This window comes from Saimiri boliviensis, chromosome 1 (genome assembly GCF_048565385.1).
Source record: "Saimiri boliviensis isolate mSaiBol1 chromosome 1, mSaiBol1.pri, whole genome shotgun sequence".
NCBI lineage: Eukaryota > Metazoa > Chordata > Mammalia > Primates > Cebidae > Saimiri > Saimiri boliviensis.
The window spans coordinates 237,563,129-237,582,762 of NC_133449.1; the positions used below are offsets into that span (position 1 = coordinate 237,563,129).

Below are 19,634 nucleotides of genomic sequence, written 5' to 3' on the forward strand. Positions count from 1 at the left end.
TGCCTCACTGACTATCCCTGCTTTCCCAAACTCTGGTATCTGGACATCCAATTCAACCCAAACAGTTCCTCCAGAGCACATGTGCCTCCTCCTGCGGTCACCACACGAATGGCAGCACAGCTGCAGCGACCCTACTCAGCCAGGCCCTCAGAAAAGCTCATCTCCCCAGCGTTGACTCCCTGTAACATTCCCACCATATCTACCCCAAATAACAGCTGTCTTCAAGCTCTCACCCACCTCAACCTGACTTACCACCCCTCTATTCCCTGGAGGGGATCCTGCCTTCAAAAAAGAAGAATGAAGCATCTCATCTGGCTTTCTCAAATCCTTTTCCTTCCTAAGAAAACTGCATAATCATGCTCCCCATCTTCCTTTACTCTTGAAAAAAAAAAAAAGGAATAAATAAGAGATACTTGAAGACTGTCATTGAACCTTCTTCTCTTCTCTCAGGGATGTTCTTATCTCTTCCCACGGCTTTATCTCTTCCCACAGCTTTAAAGCCACCTCCATATTCTGATGATGTCTACATTTTCATCTCTAATAAATACCTCTTGTGTGCTGAGACTTATTCACCTGCCTATAATGCCTCCAGGTGAATATCCCACAGGAACCTCAAATGCAGTGCTGAAAAAAATAAACTCAACCTCTGCTCTCTGACCCTAGAGGGCCAAAACAAAACAAAAATATAGGTATCTTCAAACAACAGAGTTTTAATGCCTGGTGGTTAATAATCCAGGAATCATGATTAGAAACAAGAACTCAGGTATAGTTAGGCTCAGAACCCTTTCTATCTGCCCTTTTACATGGGTTGCCACACAGGACCTCCTTCGACTGTCATTTGGATATAACTCCTCTCAACACTCATCTACCCAAATATCATGAACCTAAGTAGCACACGGGATGAAGATGCTTTAGTACCAGTACTATTTCAAGCCCTGTTGACTGTCAAGAGCCTACTTTTCCTTCCCATAGAGGCCTGCCTGATCCCAACAACTACTAAGGGCCTCTCCTCCCTTTGAAGCTAAGGTAGCCTGGGATTGGGGAGGTAGTTTTCTGCTAACCAACACATCTGAGTGCCTTGTATATGTCAGACACTCTGCAACATACAATGAAGGATACCAGAGAACCCTAGAATTCTATGAAAGAGAACTCTCTCGAACCATAACAGATGTTAAAAATCAATTTATCCACCATGTTAAGGTCATCTCTGGAGTATGAAGTCCAGAGAGGTGACATGCTTCACTTTAGTCACACCTTTCTTTGGGGCCAAAACTCAAATCCTCAGACTTTGGTTCAGGGTAGTACACATATATTTTAAAATGCTGTTGCTTCAAGTAGAATTAACTGTACAATAAAAGGGAAGACCATAGCAGGTGCTTGAAATCTCGAGGAGTAACAGAGTCCTGGGAAAAGCGTAGCCCTCTCTGCGGTGATCAGATCGTGCTCCTGCTGCTTTCTGGGCGTATGATGTGCACACACAGGAGTAAAGGGCGGTCACGTGAATGCTGATGATGTACATGACTCAGAAATGGCTTCGCTTAGAAAATAAGGATAACCCGCCAGGGGCGGTGGCTCATGCCTGTAATCCTACCACTTTGGGAGGCCAAGGCAGGCAGATAGCTTGAGCTCAGGAATTTGAGACCAGCCTGGGCAACACGGTCTAATTGAAACTACATCTCTACAAAAATACAAAAATTAGCCAGGCATGGTAGCACATGCCTGTAGGCCAAGCTACTTGGGGGAAAGAAAATATGAGTAATCTCAGAATATTTACCATGCATGGAGAAAAGCGCTAACCCTTAAAGGGACTGCAGAAAGAACATGTCCAGTAGAATTTCCTGCTCTGATGGAAGTGGTCTGCATGTGTGCAAGGCCAATACATGAGCACACTGATGGCACGGCTCTGGAATCAATACAACCAAACTGATTAAGTTATTTTCTTACCAGTAATATTTTGAAGGAACAGCAGAGGAATATTTCTTTGACAGCATAACTGGACAAAGTGAGCACCCTGTAAGTAAATAACATAAAAATCTTTTTAAAAGGGAATTAACTCTAATCATCATGCATTTTACAAACACTACAAGTTCAGCCAAAGACAAGAAAGAATATCCCACTTGAAAAATTGCTCTCTTTTTATTATTATTATTCTAAGAAACATGGTCTCACTCTGTTGCCCATGCTGGAGTGCAGCAGCACATTCATAACTCATTGCAGCCTCAAACCCCTGGACTCAAGCAATCCTTCTGCCTCAGCCTACCAAGTAACTGGGACTACAGGTGTGTACTACCACTCCTGGCTAAGAATATCCTTTGTTTGGCTAGTCTTACCTCATATTAAGAGTAACAATACTAATATAGTAATATAGTGCTACTCCATCATCAATAGGCCATGTAACTGTAGGTTTGAACTATACTTGTTTTGCACAATCACCTGTCTGTATAATCACTAGCACATGGCTGTTAAGACTACTGTTGTGTCAAGGATGACATCAATCACTAACATTCTGAACAGCAAGTGAAACTTAAGTAACAGAAAAGAAAGAACTGATGCCAATGAGAGTTGCTGAACTCTGCTACCAGATAATTCTCTAGTTCTCCACTTGAGAAAAGCCAGAATATAAAAACCCTCCTGGGATATGAAAGCTGACATTTCCATTTTGATGATCATCTGAAATTCTTTCATGAATCGAGATTACAGTACATATATCTTTCTTACCAACATCCCCCAAATAAATGGGATTTTAGATTAGATGAGTGATAGAGATCTTCTAACCTTGAGTTTAGGAAATTATTTAATGATACAAAAATACAACTATTCCTTTCCTAAAGATTATATGAGTAAGGAAGCTCTTATAAACAATTTCCTTTATGTTTTATTCTATTTGAAGATCTCTTTAACCTCTGCTGGAAATGCCTTGTCAGGTACAAAATTGCAAAGTAATTGCTCAACTTCAATATGACTACGTTTACAGGAATGAGAAAATCACATAGACCTTTGGGGCTTATTTCAACAAATGAAATGTCAGGCTGAGGCCAAACATAACTCCTCTGGGGTTTATTTGTGCCAAATTGACAAATAAAATCAGGCAGAGTTTGTTTGGATTCAGTCTGACATTTCCGCTATTGAAATAAGTATATTATATATTCATTAAAAGTCATTATTTCAGGAATATTTACTATTTTAAGAAATACTGACTATAAACTATTAAATGAAAATAAGCAAAACCTATCCATTTACAGCATATCTTTTTTTAAAAAAAAGAAAATATTAAGAAAAAATAATAAAATGTTACTAAAAGCTATTTCTGGTATATAAGGAATCATAAGGGATTTTTTTTTCTTTACTTGTAATTTCGTGTTCTCATTTTAAAATCAAGTTGAAGGAGTAATAATAAATAGCAGAATACCAAAACCAATTTTATTGATAAAAAATTTCACCAAAGACAAATTCTTCCTCAATTAGGGTCTGAAAGAGCTTAAATGCCTGTTACCTGCCTCAATAAAGAGACCTTTTGGCCGGGCACGGTGGCTCATGCCTGTAATCCCAGCACTTTGGGAGGCTGAGGGGGGTGGATCACGAGGTCAAGAGATCGAGACCATCCTGGTCAACATGGTGAAACCCTGTCTCTACTAAAAATATAAAAAATTAGCTGGGCATGGTGGCATGTGCCTGTAATCCCAGCTTCTAAGGAGGCTGAGGCAGAAGAGTGAAACTCCGTCTAAAAAAAAAAAAAAAAAAAGAGAGACGTTTTACCCTGTTATTCCAAGAGAAAATGCAATACTAAACATATTTTTTCTTAAGAAAACACTTTATTTCCTGAAGCAGTTTGATGAATTAAAATTTTTTAAAAAAACATTTTTATATGAATTATATTTATCCAAGTTTAGGTAAATCTGAGACAATCTAGGAAATCAAATAATAACTAAACCAAAAGATATTCAAGAACTCTCTCTTTTTTCTGATGTCTTAGAGGACTGGATTAAATAACAACAAATAAGAACTCCCTCTTTTAAAGCCACAGGTCCAGTAACAAAGACCCACTATTCCCATTTCCAAAAGGCAAAAATACAATAAAGTTAAATTGATAATGGGATAGAAGAGAATAAACAGATCATGTCTCAGAACCACCTGAATCTTTGAACCATGAGACCTCTGAGTCCCTCCAGGACATGAAGCACTTTCAGGACAAGTATTTTCTATCATCTGAGAATATGTGCATGTCCTCTATAGCAATTATAACTCAAGTATTTCATGAGAATTTTTTTTAAATGAGTACTTCTTTTTTTTGACAGAGTCTTACTCTGTCGCCAGGCTGAAGTGCAGTGGAGTGATCTTGGCTCACTGCAACCTCCGCCTCCCAGGTTCAGGCGATTCTCCTGCCTCAGCCTCCAGAGTAGGTGGGACTATAGACATGCGCCATCATGCCCAGCTACTTTTTGTATTTTTAGTAGAGACGGGGTTTTACCAGGTTGGCCAGGATGGTCTCAATTTCTTGACCTCGTGATCCACTTGCCTCGGCCTCCCAAAGTGCTGGGATTACAGGAGTGAGCCACCACACCTGGCCAAAATGAGTACATTTTTAATAGTGCTCCAGATGCTTAATCACAGCACGTTAATGTAAACCACCATAAAAACTGTTTCAAATACTAACATACATGCACATATACACACATGCCTCCCTCACACACACACACACACACACACACACACACACACAAACACACAAACACACATAGTGTTCTGGTTGCTGAGGCACCTGATTAAGCATTTTAATACTTTTATGCAATACATTTTAATTCATTATTTGACCCTCAATGTTAAGTTAAACTAAAACAGAAAATCTTGAATTATTTTTAACAGTACTTGCCTTTTTTGCAGATTCAGAAAAGAGAACTCCGTTGTTTCCAATGATACCTACTGGGTATCCAAATATTCGAGCAAATCCTCAAAGAAAATTCAGAGAAGATTTATGTTATGTGTTTTTCCAAGGGCTTTTAATTCACAAGAAGAGGCATATTTACACATTCTTTAATTTCAGATCCAAGTTTAAAATGTAAATGTCTATGGTATAAAATAGCTCATGTCACGGTCTTCTTATTCCTAAGGTCCCTGAGTCTGGTTTCTTTTGCTTCTAGAAAGGGTCATGATTGTGCAGAGTTATCCTTTTGTCTTGATTGATTTGGTTACATGAGTGGCTTTAGTGTATTATCCATTTATTCATTTAATAATATATCTGAGTGCCCCTATGTACCAGACACTAGGGATATTAGAAAAATGTTTTTTGAATATAAAGTAATTATTGAAGAAAAATTAACAGATAAGGGAGAGCGTCGACACACTGATAAGCCAGAAAACTGAATTTTTTTTTTTTTTTTTTTTTTGAGACAGGGTCTCACTCTGTTGCTAGGCTGGAATGCAGTTAAGACAATCATGGCTCATTGCAGTTTCAAATTCTCGAGCTTCAGGTGATCCTCCTTCTCACCTCGGTTTCCTGAGTAGCTGAGATTACAGGCACTCACCTCCACGTCCAGCTAGTTTTTGCATTTTTTGTAGAGGGGGGTTTTGTTATGTTGCCAAGCTGGTCTCGAACTCCTGGGCTAAAGTGATCCTCCTTCCACTTTGGCCTCCCAAAGTGCTGGGATTATAGGCATAAGCCACCACACCCAGCCTGAATCTTTAAAGATGTGGGTTTTTTTTTTTTTCTTTACTCTGACTTGTCTAGATTTATGACTTTTTAAAAATCATCGTTTTTTTATTTAGAGACAGGGTCCTGTTCTGTCACCAGGCTGGAGTGCAGTGATGAGATCATGGTTCACTGCAGCTCAACCTTCTGGGCTCAAGTGATCCTCCCTACTTAGCCTCCCAAGCAGCTGAGACTACAGGCCCCAGTAGTCACTATGCCTGGCTAATTTATCATGTTTATTTAATGTGATACAATGAAACACTGATTTGATGGCCACCTAGATGTCTCTTTGTCTTTCAGTCCTAAAATCCCAGCCAAAAACCTATGCAGCACATCCTAAATGGCACTGCCACTTACAGAAGCAATTCAGAAAGGGGTAAACTTCCAAAAAGCCCAACAATCCATTCTTAGTCCTGCCTCTCTTACCTCACTGCACAAAGACATGGGAATGTAACACATCACTCACTGGGAAGATGCTACCCCTGCAAATGTGGAACCCTGTTAACCACTTAGATTCAACCCACACTAAGCCCCACTTAGGGATCTCCAGGCGCAGACAGGATATGCTGAGTAGGGCACATGTCCTCACACTATTAGGGACACCCACAGAGGGAGGGCCTTTGCCACCTGCCGGACCCAAACCTGAGTTACAATGGGAAAGCAGTGTCCAAGAAAGGACTAGAGGCTACACATGGCAAGTGGTGAAGCAGGAGGAAACCCTGAGGAGCTTCCAGAGATACCTGAGCTCCGGAAAACTCTGTCCTCCCCTCTCACCTCCTCACACTTTATGCCTCCCACCTTCTCATTCCTCCCACCCTTCTTATCCATCACCCTACCCCCACCCCCCTCTCATTCCCTTCTTCTCCTTCTCACTCCCCTTCTCTGTCCCTAAACATATTTGAACTCCAGCACAGTCAAGAAGAGATGAAGGAAACCAGGTGTGTATTCTAGGGGACAAAAGTACCACACGGCTTTTAGCAAGTACGGGGCAAATCCATAAAAGCAGATGACAAAGACAGTCCATCCATCTTCAGAGAAAGCAGAAACAGCTTTGACTTGCTTTAAACTGCTACACGACCATTACATCCTGAACAATTTGGTGACAAATCCTGTCTATATATCAAACAAAAAGCTTTTAATCACTTAAGCACCTAAGTACAAAAACATAAATTCTACTCTCAGTGTGAACACTTCTTTTGTTCACAAATCAAACTAGGACAAAGCACTGTGGTTTCTGCTTAAGCCTCAATGTATATTTGCAATTTGGATTTCTGCAGCTAGTTTTTCTCCTACTCTGATATCATCTTTGACTAACTACTGTATTTTCAAGCTTTTTATGACCAAGTAAAATTCACAAAATTTGTTCTTCCATTTGTTTTAAATAGATTATTATAGGTCTAGCATCTATCTCAAATACTGTTCTTCAAAGGCCTACAAGCACTTTAGATTTAAAAAATTAACTTTTATAAACATCCTTATTTTGTTTTTCCTGACCTGTTATATTGAATTCTCAATCTAATGTTTGCATGAATCAGCTTAAGACCTACACAGAGGCTGTGAGAATTAACTCATTCTATATTCTTCTGGGAAGCTAAGCACAACATTAATTTCCTTGTTGAATTGGACACTAAAGAATAAAGAAAACGGTGCTAAAATTTTCCAAATATTATAGTTATCCAGAAAAACAAAAATAACTACTAGTATTTTCTGCTAATTTTACTGTAAGAACCTTTTTATACAACTAATGTTACAAAGTCACAGATAGGGACCCACACCACAGCATCTAGCTATTACCATTTTAAACTATTTGGATCCGTGAAGCCATTAAGCTACAAATTGTCTTTATAAAGCAGTTCCTTTTGAAAACTGGCTCACACAGTTGTAGTGCTCTCAATGACAAAGCCCATGCCAAGTGTATCAAAGTCTTGAGACAAGAGATTCCTGATTTTCAAAGCAGCAGAAAACGTTCGTATTTTCAATTCTTCACCTTTATACCTGTAACTAATGTGTCTCCATAAAGGGCTTTGAATTCAGTGAATCTGCTTCCATCCACGATTCTAGCAATGACCTAAGAGGAAAAACAATAGCCCTGAGAAATTATATTACAAAAGAATTTTTATATTAAAGTTACTTATAGGAAAATAATTCACAGTGAAGTTGTCACTTTCACAAAATTTCACACTACACAGCAAATCGCACTAGGATTTTATTTGACACGCCTGGTTAATTCCCTGAAGTCATTCTGGGTTCTGATATTATACTTCACTTTGAAAGCAACAGCACCATGCTGTATGCAAGAAAAGCAGGAAAGGCTCCAAGGGCTGATTGCTAGACTTAGAGCTTCAAAGACCGTTTGAAAGCACCAGCAGAGATTCAGGGATACAATCAGAAAGCCAGTGGAAAGACAGGGTTCAGAGTCAGAAGACTCAGGCTCCAATCTAAGGTATCAGGTATGAATACCCTAGATTGGATCCATGGTGTGCCCTGGAGTAAGTCACTTCACATTTCTGGAAGGATGGAACAGAGCTGTGAAGATACGATCTACTTTTAAGGAAGTAGGAACATATAAACATCATGCTGAGATGAAGAGCCAGCTCTGACTCCTAGCTCTCCCACTGAGAAACTAGAAAATTCTCTAAGCTTCAGTTTCCTCATCTGTTTAAAAAAGGAAAAAAAAAATGTAAACAGTGCTAAACAAAAAAATATAAAAACTGCTATTCCTTCCAGCAAGAATAAATTAGAAAAAATAAAATAAAAGAATAAACAGCACTATTAGTTAACAGTGTACAAAAGAAATTAAAAGGTAAAATAAAATAAAATAATATGCTAACTAAAGCATACTGCCAGACTCTCATTAAAGGGCATATCACACATACGTTTACTGTGGCACTGTTCACAATAGCAAAGACTTAGAACCAACCCAAATGCCCATCAATGATAGACTGGATAAAGAAAATGTGGCATGTATATACCATGGAATACTATGCAGCCATAAAAAGATGAGGTTTTTTTAAAGGATGAAGCTGGAAACCATTCTCAGCAAACTAACATGAGAACAGAAAACCAAACACCGCACGTTCTCACTCATAAGCGGGAGTTGAACAATGAGAACACATGAACACAGGGAGGAGAACATCACACACCAGGACCTGTGGCGGGGAGAGGAACCAGGGGAGGGATAGCATTAGGAGAAATACCTAATATAGATGATGGGTTGATGAGTGCAGCAAACCACCATGGCACGTGTATACCTGTGTAACAAACCTGCACGTTCTGCACATGTACCCCAGAACTTAAAAGTATAATAAAAAAAATGTTTTAATACAAATAAAAATTTTTAAAAAGTATAGCTATGACTGTTATTAAGCCCTTAATAAAGACTCATTGATTCTGAATCTGGTATACTTGAAGGATCATCCACACATGTATAAAGGAGTGTAAATTACTAAGTAGTTTATCCCTGGGGCTTATCACTGTATACCAGGACTACTGCAAGGAGTTCAAAACATGAAACACATTTTCAATTTCAGAAACTGTTTTAAATAATATATACTATTTTTCTACATAGTTTGCACTTCCCTTTTTCTGTTTACCACATCAATCAAAATTGTTTTGTAAGATGCAAGGGCTGAACACTGAGAGAATGCTTCCCAACATCTTTTTCACCATCAGGTAAAAGTTTACTCTAAATTATTTTTTAGTTCTTTTCCTAAAAGATCCAATAATATAATGGAATATAACAGATACCTGTTTTGGGTGCTACATACCTCTAAAAATTGTACGTTTACCAGGCAATCGGCACTTAACAACTATCATTCTTCCACACAGAGATACGGCTGCACAAAGGGCACAAAAATCTAGGGCCATTTCATGTAAAACTATATTGTAGGCCGAGTGCAGTGGCTCATGCCTGTAATCCCAGCACTTTGGGAGGCCAAGGTGGGAGGATCACCTGTGGTCGGGAGTTTAAGACCAACCTAACCAGTACAGAGAAACCCCATCTCTATTAAAAATAAAAAACATTCGCCAAGCATGGTGGTGCATGCCTGTAATCCCAGCTACATGGGAAGCTGAGGCAACAGAATCATTTGAACCCAGGAGGCAGAGGTTGCAGTGAACCGAGATTGCACCATCGCACTCCAGCCTGGGAAACAAGAGTGAAACTCCACCTCAAAAACAAAACAAACAAACAAACAAAAAACTATATTGTATTTGCTTTACACTTAACACCACCTGGCCATATAAAATACATTCACTTATCTTCACAAAAAATCCCTAATGTTAAGAAAGCAAAAACAGCCTTGTTGCTGATATGGAGAAGGTTTGAGTAGTCTGGATAGAAAATCAAGCCATCCACAACATTCCCTTTAATCCAGAGCAAGGTCCTAACTCTCTTCAATTCCCTGAAGGCTTGAATAGTTGAAGAAGTTGCAGAAGAAAAATTCAAAGCTAGCAGAGATTGGTTCTTGGGTTTAAAAAATAAAACAGCTATTTGCATCACAAAAGTATAAGGTAAAGCAGCAAATGCTGATGTATTATAGAAGCTAGAGCAAGTTATCCAGAAGATCTACTTAAGATCATTGATGAAGGTGGCTACATTAAGCAACAGATTTTCAGTGTAGATGAAACAGCCTTCTGGTGGAAGAAGATGCCATCTGGACTTTTGTGGCTAGAGAGAAGTCAGTGCATGGCTTCAGAGGACAGGCTTACTCTCTTACTGAAAGCGAATGCAGGCTGGGTGTGGCAGCTCACACCTATAATCCCAGCACTTTGGGAGGCCCAGGCAGGCAGATCACAAGGTCAGGAGTTCAAGACCAGCCAGACCAAAATAATGAAACCTCACCTCTACTAAAAATACAAAAATTAGCTGGGCACAGTGGTGGGCACCTATAATCTTGGCTACGTAGGAGGTTGAGTGACAGTGTAAGACTCCGTCTGAAAAATAAAAATTAAAAAATAAAAAAAGGCTAATGCAGCTGGTGACTTTAAGTTGCAGAATTATGCTAAATATACTCTGCCTGTGCTCTATCAATGTAACAGCAAACCCTGGATGACAACACATGTATTTGTGGCATGGTTTAATACATTTTTAAGGACACTGTTGAGACTCAGTGCTCAGAAAAAAAGATTTCTTTCAAAATATTACTGCTCATTGACAATATACCAGGTCACTCAAGACTCTAATGGAGATGCACAAAGAGATGAATGTTCTTTTCACGCCAGCTATCATAACATCCACTCTGTAACCCATGGATCAAGGAGTCACTTTTAAGACTTTTAAGTCTTATTATTTAAGAAATACACTTCCAACACTGGGCACAGTGGCTCATGCCTGGAATCTCAGCACTTTGGGAGGCCGAGGTGGGTGGATCACCTGAGGTCAAGAGTTGAAGACCAGCCTGACCAATATGGTGAAACCCTGTCTCTACTAAAAATACAAAAATTAGCTGGGTTTGGTGGTGTTGGCCTGTAATTACAGCTACTTGGGAGGCTGAGACAGGAGAATTGCTTGACCCCAGGAGGCAGAGGTTGCAGTGAGCCAAGATCACACCACTGCACTCCAGCCTGAGCAACACAGTGAGATTCTGTCTCAAAAAAAGAAAAAATAAAGAAAAGAAAAGAAATACATTTCCTAAGTCTATAGCCACCATAGATAGTATTCCTATGACAGATCTGGGCAAAGTAAATCAAAAACCTTTTGGAAAGGATTCGCCATTCTAGATGCCATTGAGAACATTCACAATTCATGCGAGGAGGTCAAAATATCAACATTAAAGATATTTAATTAAATTAAAGATACTGGAAGAAGTTGATTCCAACCTTCATAGGTAACTTTGAGGGGTTCAATATTTCAATGGATGAAGTCATTTCAGATGTGGTGGAATTAGTAAGAGAACCAGAGTTAGAGTTAGAAGTAGATGGAGCCCGAAGATGTAACTGAACTGCTATAATTTCATGTTCAAACTTGAACAGATAAGGAGCTGCTTCTTATGAATCAGCCAAAAAAGCATTTTCTTGAGATAGAATGTACTCCCGCATAAACTAAAGAAAGAACAAAACAAAACAAAACAAAACAAAACAAAAGCAATTAAAAAAAAAAAAAAAAAGAATGTACTCCTGGTGAAAATGCTTTGAACACTGTGAAATGACAACTAAGGATTTAGAATGCTACATAAATTTAGTTAATAACATAGTTGGGTTTAAGAGGACTGACTCATTTTGAAAGTTCTGAGCCAGGTGTGATGCCTCACACCTGTAATCCCAACACTTTGGGAGGCAGAGGTGGGTGGATCACGAGGTCCTGGCGAACATGGTGAAACCCCATCTCTACTAAAAATACAAAAAATTAGCTGAGCGTGGTAGTGCGCACCTGTAGTCCCAGCTACTCAGGAGGCTGAGGCAGGAGAATCACTTGAAACCAGGAGGTGGAGGTTGCAGTGAGCCAGTATCATGCCATTGCACTCCAGCCTGGGTGAGAGTGAGACTGTCTCAAAAAAAAAAAAAAAGAAAAAAAGTTCTACCCTGGATCAAATGCTACTAAACAGTATTGCATGCTACAGAGAAATCTTTTATAAAAGCAAGAGTCAGTCAGCATTGCAGACTTCATCGTTGTCTTATTTTAAGAAATTGCCACAGCCACCTCAACCTTCAGCAACCTCCACCCTGATTAGTCAGCTGTCATCAACATCGAGACCCTCCACCAGCAAAAGATGATTCACTGAAGGTTCAGATGATCGCTAATATTTTTAAAACCAATAAGGTATTTTAAAATTAAAGTATGTACTTTTTAAAGGCAAGGTGCTCCTGCACACTTAATAGACTACAGTATACTGTAAACATAACTTTCATATGCTCTGGAAAACCAAAACAGTCACATGACTCACTCACTTTATTATAACATTAATTTTATTGGACTGGTCTGGAAATGAACCCACAATGTATCTGAGGTATACCTGTACTTGAAAATGTATTTCACACACAAATAGCACACAATTCTAACAATTGTTGACTCTAAAAGGTTCATATACACGTGATCATTGTATTATTCTTTGAACATCTCAGCATATTTGAAAATTTCTTAGGAAGAAGGGGGAAATGTTAAAAATTTCCTAGATTTATACATAGAATAATATATCTTTAGCTGAACTTAAAAGCTATGACTTTAATACATTTTTTTGAAGAATGTAAAGTTTTTAGCTGTTGAATGGGGGGTTAAAGGAAGCAGACAGATAATATGATACTATCCCTATTTCTAGAAGCAGAAAACAATGCTCAGAGAGATTAAATTCCAGGACTACTGACTGGGAGAATGAGAACTGGAACCGAGGTTTTCTAACTCAGATTCCAATACTGTCCCACAGCTTCATATGCTATTAAGACTTCCATATAAGGGGCTGGGCATGGTGGCTCACACCTGTAATCCAGCACTTTGGGAGGCTTTGGCAGGAGGACTCCTTGAGTGGTCTAGCATGGCTGTTTGTGTTGGCACTTTGGGTCTCTGCACAAAAACTCGCACAAATATGGGTGGCCATTTCAACAGGCACCTGGAATGCCTGGGATACAGAGCTGCCCATTCAACTGAAAAAAGGGGGCTGAAACAAAGAGCCAGGTGATCTGGCTAAGTGGGTCCCACCCCCAACAAAGACCAGCAATCTGAAACGCTCTGGATTGACAGTATCACAGCAAGCATAGTTGGACCCAGGACAGTCCAGCTCAGTGGGGGGAAGGGTGTCCACCATTACTGAGGCAGTCCGCCATTCCTGAGGCAGTCCACCATTACCGAAGCCATCTGTCATTACCGAGGCAGTTCTAACAGAAAGTTCACACAGCAGCTGGGCAGAGCCCACAGCAGCTCAGTAATGCCTCTGCTGGCAAACTGTGAGTAGGCTACCTCCTTGCTGGGCAGGACACCTCTGAAAAAAGGCAGCAGCACTTCAGGAACTTATAAATAAAGTCCACCTTCCCAGGACAGAGCACCTGGGGAAAAAGGCGGTTATGACCTCCACTGCAGTAGGCTTAAATGTACCTGCCCAGAAGCTCTAAATGGAACAATGGAGCTCCCAGCTCAGCACCTGCTGAGCTCCTAAAAGGGACAGAGTGTCTCCTGAAGCAGCTCCCTGACCCCTGTATATCCAAAGAGACACTCATAATGGAGAGCTCAGGCTGACATGTGGCAGGTATCCTTCTGGGATGAAAATAACAGAAGAAGAAACTGGCAGGAACCCTTACTGTTCTGCAGCCCTGCTGGTGATCCCCAGGAAAGCAGGGTCTGGAGTGGACCTCCAGCAGGCCCACAGCAGAGGGGCCTGACGGTTACAAGGAAAACTAAAAAACAGAAAGAAATAACTTCACCATCATCAAAAAGGACATCTGCTCAGAGACGCCATCCGAAAGCCACCAACTACAAAGACCACAGGTAGGTAAATCCACAAAGATAGGAAGAAACCAGCACACAAAGGATGAAAACACCAAAAACAAGAATGCCTCCCCTCCTCGAAGGGATCACAACTCCACACCATGAAGGGAATAAAGCTGGATAGAGAATGAGTCTGATGAATTGATAGAAACAGGCTTCAGAAGGTGGGTAATAGTGAACTTCTCTGAGCTAAAAGAACATGTTTTAACCCAATGCAAAGAAACTAAGAACCTTGAAAAAAGGTTAGACGAAATGCTGATGAGAATAAACAGCTTAGAGAAGAATATAAATGACCTGATGGAGCTGAAAAACACAGCAAGTACACAAGTTTCAATAGGTGAATCGATCAAGCAGAAGAAAGAATATCAGAGATTGAAGATAAACTCAGTAAAATAAAACAAGAAGGCAAGATGAGAGAAAAAATAGTGAAAAGAAATTAACAAAGCCTCCACAAAGACCTAATGTACGTTTAATAGGTGGACCTGAATGTGACAGAGAGAATGAATCCAAGCTGGAAAACACTCTTCAGGATATTATCCAGGAAAACTTCCCCAAACTAGCAAGGCAGGCCAACATTCAAGTCCAGGAAATACAGAGAACACCACAAAGATATTCCTCAAGAAGAGCAACCCCAAGGCACATAATCATCAGATTCACCAGGGTTGAAATGAAGGAAAAAATGCTAAGGGTAGCCGGAGTGAAAGGTCGGGTTACCCACAAAGGGAAGCCCATCAGATTCACAGCAGATCTCTCGGCAGAAACCCTACAAGCCAGAAGAGAGTGGAGGCCAATATTCAACACCCTTAAAGAAAAGAACTTTCAACCTAGAATTTCGTATCAAGCCAAACTAAGCTTCATAAGTGAAGGAGAAATAAAATCCCTTACGAACAAGCAATTGCTCAGAGATTTTGTCACCACCAAGCCTGCCTTACAAGAGCTCCTGAAAGAAGCACTTAACATAGAAAGGAACAACCAGTACCAGCCACTGCAAAAACGTACCAAATGGTAAAAAGCATCGACCCAATGAAACTGCGTCAACTAATGGGCAAAACAACCAGCTAGTATCAAAATGAAGGAAACAGATCAACAAAACAGAAAATTAGGGATATCCAGGACTTGAACTCAAATCTGGACCAAGTAAACCCAATATGTTTCTACATAAACATATATAGAACTCTTCAACCCAAATCTACAGAATACACATTCTTCTCAGCAGCACATCACACCTACTCTAAAATTGACCACCTAATTGGAAGGAAATCACGCCTCAGCAATGCAAAAGAATGGAAATCATAATAAACAGTCTCTTAGACCACAGTACAATCAAATTAGAACTCAGGATTGAGAAAACAACTCAGAACCGCACAACTTCATGGAAACTGAACAACTGGCTCTTGAATGTTGACTGGATAAACAATGAAATGAAGGCAGAAATAAAGATGTTCTTCAAAACCAAAAAGAATGAATACACAACATACAGAATCACTGGGACACATTTAAAGCAGTGTCTAGAGGAAAATTTGTAGCAATAAATGCCCACATGAGAAGCAAGGAAAGATCTAAAATCAACACCCTATCACCAAAATTCAAAGAGCTAGATTAAAATTGAGGAGCAAGATTTAAAAAAACTCAAAAGCTAGCAGAAGACAAGAAATAACTAAGATCTGAGCAGAACTGAAGGAGATAGAGACACAAAAATACCCTTCAAAAAATCAACAAATCTAGGAGCTGGTTTTTGAAATGATCAACAAAATAGACAGGCCCCTAGCCAGATTAATAAAAAAGAAAAGAGAGAAGAATCAAATAGATGCAATAAAAAATGATAAAGGAGATGTCACCACCGATTCCACAGAAATACAAACTACCATCAGAGATTACTACAAACAACTCTAGGTACATAAACCAGTAAAACTGGAAGAAATGGATAAATTCCTGGACACTTACACCCTCCCAAGCCTAAACCAGGAAGAAGTTGAAACCATGAAGAGACCAATAACAAGGGCTGAAGTTGAGGCAGCAATTAATAGCCTACCAATCAAAAAAAGCCCAGGTCCAGATGGGTTCACAGTCGAATTCTACCAGACATACAAAGAGAAGCTGGTACCACTCCTTCTGAAACTATTCCAAACAATCCAAAAAGAGGGAATCCTTCCCAAATCATTTTATGAGACCAACATCATCCTGATACCAAAACCCGGCAGAGACGCAACAAAAAAAGAAAACTTCAGGCCAATATCTATGATGAATATAGATGTAAAAATCTTCAATAAAATACTGGCAAATCAAATCTAACAGCACATCAAAAAGCTTATCCATCACAATCAAGTAGGCTTCATCCCGGGGATGCAAGGCTGGTTCAACATACACAAGTCTATAAACATAATCCACCACATAAACAGAACCAAAGACAAACACCACATGATTATCTCAATAGCTGCAGAGAAGGCCTTTGACAAAATTCAACAGCACTTTATGCTAAAAACTCTCAATGAACTAGGTATAGATGGAATGTATCTCAAAATAATAAAAGCTATTTATGACAAACTCACAGCCAATATCATACTGAATGGGCAAAAACTGGAAGCATTCCAATTGAAATCTGGCACTAGACAAGGATACCCTCTCTCACCACTCTTATTCAATACAATATTGGAAGTTCTAGCCAAATCAATCAGGCAAGAAAAAGGAATAGAGGGGATTCAATTAGGAAAGGAGGAAGTCAAATTGTCTCTATTTGCAGATGACATGACTGTATATTTAGAAGACCCCATCGTCTCATCCCAAAATCTCCTTAAACTGATAAGCAACTTCAGCAAAGTCTCAGGATACAAAATCAATGGGCAGAAATCACAAGCATTCCCATACACGAATAACAGACTGAAAGAGAACCAAATCAAGAGCAAACTCCCCTCACAATTGCTACAAAAAGAATAAAATAACCAGGAACACAACTAACAAAGGATGTAAAGGACCTCTTCAAGGAGAACTACGAACTGCTCCTCAAGGAAATAAGAGAGGACATAAACAGATGGAAAAACACTCCATGCTCATGGTTAGGAAGAATCAATATCATGAAAATGGCCACACTGCCCAAAGTAATTTACAGATTCAACACTATCCCCATCAAGCTAACTATGACCCTCTTCACAGAACTGGAAAAAAACACCTTAAACTTCATATGGAACCAAAAGAGAGCCCACATAGCCAAGACAATTCTAAGCAAAAGAACAAAGCTGGAGGCATCATGCTACCTGATTTCAAACTATACTACAAGTCTACAGTAATCAAAACAGCTTGGTACTGGTACTAAAACAGAGATATAGAACAATGGAACAGAACAGAGGCCTCAGAGGCAATGCCACACATCTACAATCATCCGATCCTTGACAAACCTGACAAAAGCTATGGGGAAAGGATTACTTGCTTAAGAAATGGTGTTGGAATAACTGGCTAGCCATGTGCAGAAAACAGAAACTGGATCCCTTCCTGACACCTTACACTAAAAATAACTCCAGATGGATTCAAGACTTAAACATAAGACCTAACACCATAAAAACCCTAGAAGAAAACCTAAGCAAAACCATTCAGGACATAGGCGTAGGCAAGGACTTCATGACTAAAACACCAAAAGCATTGGCAACAAAAGCCAAAATAGACAAATGGGATCTAATTAAACTCCAGAGCTTCTGTACAGCAAAAGAAACAATCATTAGAGTGAACTGGCAACCTACAGAACGGGAAAAAAATTTTGCAATCTACCCATCTGACAAAGGGCTAATAATCAGAATCCACAAAGAACTAAAACAGATTTACAAGAAAAAAACAAACAAAACCATTCAAAAGTGAGTAAAGGACATGAACAGACAGTTTTCAAAAGAAGACATATATGAGGCCAACAAACATATGAAAAAATGCTCATCATCATGGGTCATTAGAGAAATGTAAATCAAAACCACACTGAGATACCATCTCACGCCAGTTAGAATGGCGATCATTAAAAAATCTGGAGACAACAGATGCTGAAGAGGATGTGGAGAAATAGGAAAAATTTTACACTGCTGGTGGGAGTGTAAATTAGTTAAACCATTGTGGAAGACAGTGTGGCGACTCCTTAAGGACCTAGAAATATGAATTCCATTTGACCCAGCAATCTCATTACAGGGTATTTATCCAAAGAATTATAAATCATTCTGTTATAAAGACACACGTACACATATGTTCACTACGACACTGTTTACAATAGCAAAGACCTGGAACCAACCAGATACCCATCAGTCATAGACTGGACAAGAAAAATGTGGCCCATAAACACCATGGAATACTAGGCAGCCATTAAAAATGATGAGTTCGTGTCCTTTGTAGGGACATGGATGAATGTGGAAACCATCATTCTCAGCAAACTAACACAAGAAAAGAAAATCACAGGCCGGACGCGGTGGCTCACGCCTGTAATCCCAGCACTTTGGGAGGCCAGGGAGGGTGGATCACGAGGTCAAGAGATTGAGACCATCTTGGCCAACATGGTGAAACCACGTCTCTACTAAAAATACAAAAAAAATTAGCCAGACGTGGTGGCACATGCCTGTAATCCCAGCTACTTGGGAGGCTGAGACAGGAGAATTACTTGAACCCAGGAGGCGAAGGTTGTGGTGAGCCGAGAATGCGCCATTGCACTCCACCCTGGGCAACAAGAGCGAAACTCCGTCTCAAAAAAAAAAGAAAGAAAATCACACACCGCATGTTCTCACTCATAGGTGGGTGTTGAACAGTGAGAACACATGGACACAGGAAGGGAAGCATCACACACTGGGGTCTGTTGTGGGGGACTAGGGAAGGACAGTGGGGGTAGGGAGGTTGGGGAGGGATAACATGGGGAGAAATGCCAGATACAGGTGACAGGGGGATAGAGGCAGCAAACCACATTGCCATGTATGTACCTATGCAACAATTCTGTATGATCTGCACATGTGCCCCAGAACCTAAAGTACAAAAAAGTATTTATATATATATATATAAAGTGCATACATACACATTAAACTAAAATATCAAAATATAAGCCACCTTCTCTAGATGGTAGCATTACAAGCAATTTGATTACTTTCTTTTCTGTATTTTCTATATTTTTCACAATAAATATATAATAGTTTTATGGTCAAGGGGGAAAAGCAAATTAGAGTATTAAAACTTCCAGCATAGAATTTGATACTAAGATATTTCCTGGCCGGATGCGGTGGCTCATACCTGTAATCCCAGCACTTTGAGGCCACAGTGGGTGGATCACCTGAGGTCAGGAGTTCAAACCAGCCTACCCAATATGGCGAAACCCCATCTCTACCAAAAATGCAAAAATTAGCCAGGTGCTTGTAGAGCATACCTAAAATCCCAGCTATGCGAGAGGCTGAGGCAGGAGAATCACTTGAACCCAGGAGGTGGAGGCTGCAGTGAGCCAAGATCATGCCACTGCACTCCAACCTGAGAGACAGAGCAAGACCCTGCCACACACACAAATAGATAATTTCCTCATTTAAAAAC

At 39.8% G+C, this 19,634-nt stretch overlaps 1 protein-coding gene across 1 annotated transcript in view; it reads right to left on the bottom strand.

Annotated features, from left to right (window-relative positions):
• The window catches only part of MCCC2 (methylcrotonyl-CoA carboxylase subunit 2), an 81,554-nt gene that overhangs the window by 11,274 nt on the left and 50,646 nt on the right, over nt 1–19,634 (bottom strand). Inside the window, exons 11-13 of the mRNA XM_039470006.2 lie at nt 7,682–7,754; nt 4,871–4,947; nt 1,945–2,011 (exon numbers count right to left, since the gene is read on the bottom strand). Of these exons, the coding sequence (XP_039325940.2) occupies nt 1,945–2,011; nt 4,871–4,947; nt 7,682–7,754 (217 nt within the window). The remainder of the gene's footprint in view (nt 1–1,944; nt 2,012–4,870; nt 4,948–7,681; nt 7,755–19,634) is intronic.